Source organism: Lucilia sericata, unplaced genomic scaffold (assembly GCF_015586225.1).
Source record: "Lucilia sericata isolate MDLA Ls3-8-SP2 unplaced genomic scaffold, ASM1558622v1 Contig000663F_arrow, whole genome shotgun sequence".
NCBI lineage: Eukaryota > Metazoa > Arthropoda > Insecta > Diptera > Calliphoridae > Lucilia > Lucilia sericata.
The window spans coordinates 163,352-174,543 of NW_023994668.1; the positions used below are offsets into that span (position 1 = coordinate 163,352).

General features: G+C 28.9%; 1 protein-coding gene across 1 annotated transcript in view; it reads left to right on the forward strand.

Moving 5' to 3' along the window:
• LOC119607145 (myb-like protein Q) overlaps positions 1-10,261 on the forward strand; it is a 153,419-nt gene extending 143,158 nt beyond the window's left edge. The window contains exon 5 of the mRNA XM_037960945.1: positions 10,208-10,261. Coding sequence (XP_037816873.1) covers positions 10,208-10,215 — 8 coding nt within the window. The 3' untranslated portion in view covers positions 10,216-10,261. The remainder of the gene's footprint in view (positions 1-10,207) is intronic.
• The last annotated feature ends 931 nt before the right edge of the window (positions 10,262-11,192 follow it).

The window sequence follows — 11,192 nt, forward strand, 5'->3', positions numbered from 1 at the left end:
AAAAAGCGTTACCGTTATCTAACTAGAACTACTAAAGGATGTTAAAATCTGCCTTAACATATGCAACACATTTGATATAGCAACTAGAGTAGAGCTTCTTCTAAAACTAGAATAATGACGTACAACTATATTGCCAATTGCGCAGTATTGCCAATATTTGTACAAATTTTAAAGTTGCTAAATTCTTAGCATACCTTAAGGATCATAATAATGCTATAGAAATGTCTTTTGACATTTTAGCTGTTCCCTCTCATTTGCCTTCTTCTTTCTGTTAGTTCTCCTTTATTCTTCAAACTAAGCGGTTGCAAATCTGTAAAGACGCGAGTGAAAAATTAGTTTTTATTAAATAATTTATTAAAATTAAGTAGTTTTTAGTGGTAATATGTAAAAATAATAAAGCTAAATGTAGTAAAGTGTATAAGTGTTCCATTCCCCATAAGAAATTTTAAGAAGTTTATGTAAGCTGCCACCACCCACTATTAATTTGCTTAGGAATTCATTTCATAAAATAAAATGGTGAGTTTCCAACAAAAACAAAATGTTTATACATATTTAAGAAAAATTTGCGGGAAAATTATACAAAACATTCATAATGTTGTTGTTTTTCTCCTATTCAATAGTTGTTGTTATACACTGCATTGTTATTGTTTCAAAGGTTTTGCATGGCATCAGGCCATGACTTGTTAAAATCTGCAGCCACTGCGGCTGCTGTTTATATTTATTTGGGTGTTTGTTTTGTTACAGTGACGTCACTGTTATTGCCATTTGTTTGTGTATAGTGGGATTTTGGTTTGGGCTTACTGATTGAATAGTAAGAGCAGTTCTACAACAAATACAATGTTTACAAAAGCAACATGCAATTTGTTGCTGGTTTTCTTTGCTGTGTTTGCAAAATTTGGACGTTGTGTTTGCTTGTTGTTTATTTTTTTTGTTTTTGTTTTTGGTAGGCTTTCAACTTAATTTGCAATTATTTGTTGGCAATGATGATATGATTTGCATTAGTTGTTGTTTTTCTCCTTCACTATAGTTGTAGCTATACACTGCATTGTTAGAGTTTCATAAGTTTTACAATGCATTAGGCCTTGTTGTTGTTGGCTGACAGAAAAATCTGCAGTCGAAGTTGTTGTTTATAAAATTTATTTGTGCGTTTTTTTTTTAATTAGTGACGTCACTGTTTTCTTCACCTTGTAAGATGAGGAGTGATTGTTGTTAGTTGGTCGTCACTGTTATTGTCATTTTTTTGTGTATAGTGAGTGGAGTAGTGGTAGTGGTTATCCTAACCAATAATAAATATGTATGTATGAAAAATTCACAACAAAACTATGTAATTGTTTTCATAACCGTATGATTTTTTTCATACAAAACATTCTAATTGTTGTTGTGTTTCTGCTTCACAACAACTTTGCATCCACAGCTGTTGTCTATGAAATTTATTTGTGCGTTTGTATTGTTATTTTGACGTCACTGTTCTTGCCATTTGTTTGTCTATAGTGGAATATTGGTCACTGATTGAATAATAACAGTTCTACCAAAAAAACGATGTTTATAAAAACAACATGCAATTTGTTGTTGTTTTGCTTGCAGAGCTTATAAAATTTGGCCATTGTTTTTGTTGTGTTTAGGCTTGTTGTATTTCTTTTGTTTTTGGAGGGCTTTTAATTTCTGCTACAATTGTTGGTAGGCTTGTTATGAAAGTAAAGCAAAAAGAGAATAGATGAATATTTACTTTTTAAACCCTTAAGATATGCTAAGGATTTTGCGTGTTTAGATTTTGTCTCAAACATGGATAGTTCGGAGCCATTAAACTTATAATTTTCACAAAGTTGTAATAGTTGAAGACAAAACTATACTTTAGTTGATAATTTAAATAGTGTAGCCTACCTTAAGGCTGATTTTAAAAGAATTTTGACCCTTTTTAACAAAGTAATCTCTTTTTATTAATTTTAATTCAAAAATCATAACTAAAACACATAAAAACGTTAAATGTCTAACTAGAACTACTAAAAGGATGTTAAAATCTGCCTTAACATATGCAACACATTTTATCTAGTAACTAGAGTAGCGCTTCTAAAACTATAGTAATGCTGTACGTACAACTTTATTGCCAATTGCGCAGTGTTGCCAATATTTGTACAAATTTTAAAGTGGCTAAATTCTTAGCATACCTTATGGATCATAATAATGCTATAGAAATGTCTTTTGACAATTTAGCTGTTCCCTCTCATTTGCCTTCTTCTTTCTGTTAGTTCTCCTTTATTCTTCAAACTAAGCGGTTGCAAATTTGTGAAGACGCGAGTGAAAATTTATTTTTTATTAAAATTAAGTAATTTTTAGTGTTAATTAAATGGCAATATGTAAAAATAATAAAGCTAAATGTAGTAAAGTGTCTAAGTGTTCCTTTCCCCATAAGCAATGTTAAGAAGTTTCTAGAAGCTGCCACCACCAAACATTAATTTGTTTAGGGATTCATTTCATAAAATAAAAAGGTATGTTGCAAACAAAAACAAAATATTTATAGATATTTACGACAAATTGCGGGAAAATTATACTGTAGTTTAGGATTTAGCAAAATTTAACAATTTTTTCATAATCGTGTGATTTTTTCATACAGAATTTTCATATTGTTGTTGTTTTCCTCCTTCTAAATAGTTGTTGTTATACATTGTATTGTTGTTGTTTCAAAGGTTTTGCATGGCATCAGGCAATGACTTGCTAAAACCTGCAGCCAATTCAGCTGTTGCTTATGAAGTTTATTTTTGATTTTGTTTTGTTACAGTGACGTCACTGTTATTGCCATTTGTTTGTGTATAGTGGGGTTTTGGTCTGGGCTTGCTGATTGAATAGCAAGAGCAGTTCTACAACAAATACAATGTTTACAAAAACAACATGCAGTTTGTTGCTGGTTTTCTTTGCTGTGTTTGCAAAATTTGGACGTTGTATTTGCTTGTTATTTATTTTTTGTTTTTGGTAGGCTTTCAACTTATGCTGCTATTGTTTTTATTGTAAAAAGCTATGATTTCTTCATACAAAACGTTCTTACCATTGTTGTTGTTTTTCTCCTGCACTTTATTTGTTGCTATACACAGCAGTGGAGATTCATAAGTTTTGGATTGCATTAGGCCATATGTTGTTGTTGTTGGCTGTTAAAAAAAAATCTGCAGTTAATGTTGTTGTTTATGAAATTTATTTGTGCTTTTTTTTTTTGAATTAGTGTCGTCACTGTCTTCTTCACTTTGTAAGATGATGAGTTATTGTTGGTTATTGTTTGTTTTACTGTGGGGTTGTTGTTTTTAGTCGTCACTGTTATTGCCATTTGTTTGTGTATAGTGGGGTAGGATAACCAATAAAAAATAATATTTATATTATGTACATATGTATGTATGTATGTATGTAAAATTAGTAACAAAACTATGTAATTGTTTTTACAAACGTATGATTTTTTTCATACAAAACATTCTAATTGTTGTTGTGTTTCTGCCTCACAACAACTTTGCATCTACAGTTGTTGGTTAAGAAATTTATTTGTGCGTTTGTATTTTTATTGTGACGTCACTGTCCTTGCCATTTGTTTGTGTATAGTGTGGTTTTGGTCAGGGAAGACTGATTGAATAGTTTACAAAAACAACATTAAATTTGTTGTTGTTTTGCTTGCAGTGCTTATAAAATTTGGCCATTGTTTTTGTTGTGTTTCTTTTGTATTTCTTTTGTTTTTGGAGGGCTTTTAATTTCTGCTACAATTGTTGGTAGGCTTGTTAAGAAAGTAAAGCACAAAGAGAATATATGAAGTTTTACTTTTTAAAACCCTTAAGGTATGCTAAGGATTTTGCGTGTTTAGATTTTGCTCAAGCATGAATATTTCAGAGCCATTAAACCTATAATTTGCACAAAGTTGTAATAGCTGAAGATAAAACTATTCTTGAGTTGATAATTTAAATAGTGTAGCCTATCTTCAGGCTGATTTAAAAATAAGTTTCACCTTTTTAACACCTTAATTAATTATGTCTTCTTAAAAAAAAAATAATTACAACACATAAAAGCGTTACCTTTCTCTAACTAGAACTACAAAAATAATATTAAAAACTGTCTTAACATATGCAACACATTTTATATAACAACTAGAGTAGAGCTTCTTCTAAAACTAGAGTACTGCCGTACAACTATATTGCCAATATTTGTACAAATTTTAAAGTTGCTAAATTCTTAGCATACCTTAAGGATCATAATAATGCTATAGAAATGTCTTTTGACAATTTAGCTTTTCACTCTCATATGTCATCTTCTTTCTGTTAGTTCTCCTTTATTCTTCAAGCTAAGCGGTTGCAAATTTGTGAAGACGCGAGTGAAAATTTAGTTTTTTATTAAAATGAAGTAGTTTTTAGTGATAATATGTAAAAATAATTAAGCTAAATGTAGTAAAGTGTCTAAGTGTTCCATTCCCCATAAGAAATTTTAAGAAGTTTCTGGAAGCTGCCACCACCCACTATTAATTTGCTTAGGAATTTATTTCATTAAATGAAAAGGTAAGTTTCCAACAAAAACAAAATGTTTATACATATTCAGGACAAATTGCGGGAAAATTATACTGTAGTTTAAGATTTAGAAAAATTTAACCATTTTTTCATAATCGTATGACCTTTTTTCATACAGAATTTTCATATTGTTGTTGTTTTCCTCCTTCTAAATAGTTGTTGTTATACATTGTATTGTTGTTGTTTCAAAGGTTATGCATGGCATCAGGCCATGACTTGCTAAAACCTGCAGCCACTGCAGCTGTTGCTGCATTTTTGATTTTGTTTTGTTACAGTGACGTCACTGTTATTGCCATTTGTTTGTGTATAGAGGGGGTTTGGTGTGGGCACACTGATTCAATAGTAACAGCATTTCTACAACAAATACAATGTTTACAAAAACAACATGCAGTTTGTTACTGGTTTTCTCTGCTGTGTTTGCAAAATTTGGACGTTGTTTTTGCTTGTTGTTTATTTTTTTTTTTTCGTTTTTGATAGACTCAACATATGCTGTAATTGTTGTTGTTTTTCTCCTTCACGATAGTTGTGACTTTATAAAGCATTCAAAAGTTTTGCATTGCATTAGGCCATATGTTGTTGTTGTTGGCTGTCAGAAAAAATATGCGGTCGAAGTTGTTGTTTATGAAATTTATTTGTGATTTTTATTTTTTTTGAATTACTGACGTCACTGTTTTCTGTACTTTGTAAGATGAAGAGTTATTGTTGTTAGTTAATCATCACTTTTATTGTCATTTGTTTGTGTATAATTGGATAGAATAACCAATAATAAATACATATGTGTATAAAATTCACAACAAAACTACTAATTGTTTTCACAACCGTATGATTTTTTCATACAAAACTTTCTTGTTGTTCTTGTGATTCTTATTCACAAAGAATTTTTTTGTGCGTTTGTTTTGTTATTGTGATGTCACTGTTTTTGCCATTTTTTGCCTATAGTGTATTGGTCAGGGTACAGTGATTGAATAGTATAACAAAAACAGTGTTTACAAAACATTCTTACAATTGTTGTTTGTTTTGCTCCTTCACTATGTTGTTATACACAGCATTATTAGAGCACTGCATCAGTCATATGTTGTTGTTGACTATCTGAAGAAAATACGTAGCCCAAGTTGTTCTGTAGGAAATGTATTTGTGGAATTATTTTTGTTTTAGTGACGTCACAGTTAGTTAGTTAGTTAGTTTAGTTAGTTAGTTAGAGTTAGTTAGTTAGTTAGTTAGTTAGTTCGTTAGTTCGTTAGTTAGTTAGTTAGTTAGTTAGTTCGTTAGTTAGTTTAGTTCGTTAGTTAGTTCGTTAGTTAGTTAGTTCGTTCGTTAGTTTCGTTCGTTAGTTCGTTCGTTCGTTCGTTCGTTAGTTAGTTCGTTCGTTAGTTTCGTTGTTAGTTTTTTCGTTCGTTCGTTCGTTGCGTTTCGTTCGTTAGTTCGTTCGTTCGTTCGTTCGTTCGTTTTCGTTCGTTCGTTCGTTCGTTCGTTTTCGTTCGTTTCGTTCGTTCGTTCGTTCGTTCGTTCGTTCGTTCGTTCGTTTCGTTCGTTCGTTCGTTCGTTTCGTTTCGTTTTGTTCGTTCGTTCGTTCGTTCGTTCGTTCGTTAGTTCGTTCGTTCGTTGTTCGTTCGTGTCGTTCGTTCGTTCGTTTCGTTCTTCGTTCGTTCTTCGTTCGTTCGTTTCGTTCGTTCGTTCGTTCGTTCTTTCGTTCGTTCGTTCGTTCGTTCTTCGTTCGTTTCGTTCGTTTTCGTTCGTTCGTTCGTTCGTTTCGTTTCGTTCGTTGTCTTCGTTCGTTTTCGTTCGTTCGTTCGTTTTCGTTGTGTCGTTTCGTTCGTTCGTTCGTTCTTCGTTCGTTCCTTCGTTCGTTCGTTCGTTCGTTCGTTCTTTGTTCGTTCGTTCGTTCGTTCCTTCGTTCGTTCGTTCGTTTCGTTCGTTCGTTTCGTTCGTTCGTTCGTTCGTTCGTTCGTTCGTTCGTTCCTTCGTTCGTTCGTTCGTTCGTTTCGTTCGTTCGTTGTTCGTTCGTTCGTTCGTTCGTTTCGTTCGTTCGTTTCGTTCGTTTCGTTCGTTTCGTTCGTTTCGTTCGTTGTTCGTTTTTCGTTCGTTGTTCGTTGTCGTTCGTTCGTTCGTTCGTTCGTTCGTTTCGTTCGTTCGTTCGTTCGTTCGTTTTCTTCGTTCGTTCGTTCGTTCGTTCGTTCGTTCGTTCGTTCGTTCGTTCGTTCGTTCTTCGTTCGTTCGTTCGTTCGTTCGTTCGTTCGTTCGTTCGTTCGTTCGTTTTCGTTCGTTCGTTCGTTCGTTCGTTCGTTCGTTCGTTCGTTCGTTCGTTCGTTCGTTCGTTCGTTCGTTCGTTCGTTCGTTCTTAGTTCTTCGTTCTTCGTTCGTTCGTTCGTTCGTTCTTTTTCGTTCGTTCGTTCGTTCGTTCGTTCGTTCGTTCGTTCGTTCGTTCGTTCGTTCGTTCGTTCGTTTCGTTCGTTCGTTCGTTCGTTAGTTCTTTCTTTCGTATCGTTCGTTCGTCCGTCGTTTTGATTTAAATTATACTTCTCTTTTCTTTCCCTACCAACCTTCTCTCCAAATGACAACACTAAAACACTTATCTTTTTTTACCTACAATTCCCTTATTACTACATACTCCTCTCCTCCTTACTTCTTTTTTGTTAAGTTTTCCTACAATTGACTTCTTCCATCTCATTAAAGAAATGCATAACAATTGATTAATTGATTCAGTTGTCTGTCGTCACTTTTAAAAAACGGTCGCGTTCGTGTTTCGGGAAAATAATTTAATAAAAATTTTTAGTGATTAGTAAATAAAAGTGTTTATTAAATCATGAAATGTAGTATGTATAATTAAATATTTAAAAAAAATAGTGTTCAATTTAAAAAAGAAATAAATAGCAAATTTTTTTTGATGGTATAAAATAAGGCTTCGTAAAAAAAATAGAAAATAAGTGAAAGAAATTAAATCATTTCAATTGTATATTATTAATCATTAAAGTAATAAAATTATTAAAGTTTATTAAAAAGTATTAAAAAATTAAAATTTGTAAATTATTACATTCAATTCAAAATTTCTTAGAAGTGTTTTTTTTTTTGGTTTATTTATTTGCTAAAAATTGCAGTTAGTTGTTGTTGTTTTATTGCAAGTGTTTTTAAAAGTGTTGTTTTGCTTGTGTTTCTTACAATGTGTTTGTTTTAATTTTTTGTTTGCTATGAAGAGTTTTGTTTCGTTTTGTCGTATCGTGCGTGCCTCGTCGTGTTTGTTATGATGACGTTTTCGTTTTGTTTATGCAAATTACAGTGGCGATGTTGAGTACAAGAAGTAGCGGTGTAATTTGTGAAAATGATAAGGTAATTTCATAAATGAACTTTATTATTGTATATGAATTTAAAAATATGCATGTACTAGGTGTAAATAGATAATGTTTAAATTATTTAAATAATGTTAAATAATTTATTGAAAATTGTCTATTAATATAATATTTAAATAATAAATAGAAAATTTATCGAAAAATTGTCTAGAATTAAAAAAATATTTAAAAAAATATCTATAAATAGAAAATTTATCAAAAATGTTCTATGAACAGAAAATTTATCGAAGAAAGCAAATTTATCGGAAATGTTCTATAAAAAGAAAATTTTACGAAAATGTAAAAAAAGTAAATTTATAGAAAAATTTAAAAAGATAATTTATCGAAATATTTTTATTTAAAAGAAAGATCATCGACAATTTTCTATAAATAGAAAATTGTTCGATAATTTTCATTAAATAGAAAATTAATCGACCATTTTCTTTAAATATAAAATTTATCTACCATTTTTTTAAATAGAACATTTATCGATAATTTTCTTTAAATTAAAAATTTATCGACAATCTTCTTTAAATAAAAAATTTATCGAAAATTTTCTATAGTTAATCGAAATATTTTTATTTAAAAGAAAGATCATCGACAATTTTCTATAAATAGAAAATGTTTCGATAATGTTCTTTAAATAGAAAATTTATCGACCATTTGCTTTAAATATAAAATTTATCTACCATTTTTTTTAAATAGAACATTTATCGACAATTTTCTTTAAATAGAACATTTATCGACAATTTTCTTTAAATAGAACATATATCGACAATTTTCTTTAAATAGAACATATATCGACAATTTTCTTTAAATAGAACATATATCGACAATATGAAAAGAAAATTTATCGAAAATTTTCTATGAAAAGAAAATTTATCGAAAATTTTCTATGAAAAGAAAATTTATCGAAAATTTTCTATGAAAAGAAAATTTATCGAAAATTTTCTATGAAAAGAAAATTTTATTTAAATTTTCTATATAAAAGAAAATTTATCGAAAATTTTCTATATAAAAGAAAATTTATCGAAAATTTTCTATATAAAAGACAATTTATCGAAAATTTTCTAAAAAAATAAAATTTATCGAAAATTTTCTAAAAAAATAAAATTTTTGGAAAATTTTCTATGAAAATAAAATTTTTCGAAAATTTTCTAAAAAAAAAAAATTTTTCGAAAATTTTCTAAAAAAATAAAATTTTTCGAAAATTTTCTATATAAAAGAAAATATAGAAATTTTATCGTAAATTGTCAATTTGATCGAAAACGTTCTATAAATAGAAAATCTAACGAAATTTAAAATAAAATCATCCTTAGCATATGCTATACTATTTCATTTTTAACAAATTAGTTAAAACTTCCTTCCAAACGGAAACATTGCACACATGCACTTGATAATTGCACAAATTCGGCAAAGCTTGAGCAAAATCTTCTGACGCAAAATCCTTAGCATATCTTAAGGATGTTAATAACCTTAGAAGAAATCTAATATGGCGTTTAAAGCTTTTTTGCATTTCTTAATACGCTTCTACTTATTACAAATAAGTTATTTGTAGTTCTCCTTTAATCGTTGTACTAAGCGGATGCAAATTTGTTAAAACGCGTGAAAACGAGTGAATATTTTTATAATTTATTAAAATAAAGTGTTTTTTCTAGTTAATTATTAGCTAAATAGTTTAAATAATAAAATAAATGTGTAATATTGTGTTTAAATGTGTTTATTAAGTAGTAATTAAGAAGTTTGTGGAAATTGTAGGCGAATAATTTAACAAAATTTAAGGTATTGCAAAGTTTTATATAGAATTTGGAAAATAAGTTAGTATGTATACTAGTAAGAGATTTCAATGTGATTGTTGTTGTTCTACTCTGGAAGCAGTTGTTGTTGTTTATTAGGCATGTATGTATACATGTATCTTTTGCATTGTTGCTGGTCATTCATTGTTGTTGTTGTTGAAATCGGCATTTATTATAGTTGTTGCTATTGTTTAGCTAAGCTTTTTGTAGGTTTGTATGTTTTACAATTGTGACGTCATTGTTTTTACAAGTTGTTTGTTTTTGAGCTAGTGTGTATGTATGTGTCTTATTGCGATTATGTATGTAATTGCTGATACGTCATAGTTTGTGAATTTTGTGACTATTGCTTATGTGTTACTTTTAATAGATGATTTGCTCCTAATAAACTTTCTAATAAAGAGATTTATACCTTCATATTTGTAAAATTTCGGTACCTAAATAACTATAACTTCAAATAAATTCAGTATTTTTTATTAAAACTATTATATGTTTTTGTTCACTATAAAAACTTAAATTAACGCATTTTTAATTATTTATATTTCTCTTATTTTATTTACAGGTATGTGAACAATTTTGGCTTTCTTATTCTTCATAGAACATAAAGAACTTTCGGTAAATATGTATTAAGATCTTTAAACTAAATATTCTTATAAGTTAAAACTAATTAAAGTTTTAGCTTTCTCTATAAAAAATTTTCAAAGATTTCTATGCAAAAATGTTTCTCGTTAAAGTTTTCCATAGAAAGTTTCCTATGGAAAATATTTCGTTAATAAAGTTTTCTATAGATAATCTTTCGTTTATAAAGTTTTCTATAGAAAATCTTTCGTTTATAAAGTTTTCTATAGAAAATCTTTCGTTTATACAGTTTTCTATAGAAAATCTTTCGTTTATACAGTTTTCTATAGAAAATCTTTCGTTAATAAAGTTTTCTATAGAAAATCTTTCGTTAATAAAGTTTTCTATAGAAAATCTTTCGTTAATAAAGTTTTCTATAGAAAATCTTTCGTTATTAAGTTTTCTATAGAAAATCTTTCGTCAATAAAGTTTTCTATAGAAAATCTTTCGTTAATAAAGTTTTCTATAGAAAATCTTTCGTTAATAAAGTTTTCTATAGAAAATCTTTCGTTAATAAAGTTTTCTATAGAAAATCTTTCGTTAATAAAGTTTTCTATAGAAAATCTTTCGTTAATAAAGTTTTCTATAGAAAATCTTTCGTTAATAAAGTTTAATATAGAAAATCTTTCGTTAATAAAGTTTTCTATAGAAAATCTTTCGTTAACAAAGTTTTCTGTAGAAAATCTTTCGTTAATAAAGTTTTCAGTAGAAAATCTTTCGTTAATAAAGTTTTCAGTAGAAAATCTTTCGTTAATACAGTTTTCTATAGAAAATCTTTCGTTAATAAAGTTTTCTATAGAAAATCTTTCGTTAATAAAGTTTTCTATAGAAAATCTTTCGTTAATAAAGTTTTCTATAGAAAATCTTTCGTTAATAAAGTTTTCTATAGAAAATCTTTCGTTAACAAAGTTTTCTGTAGAAAATCTTTC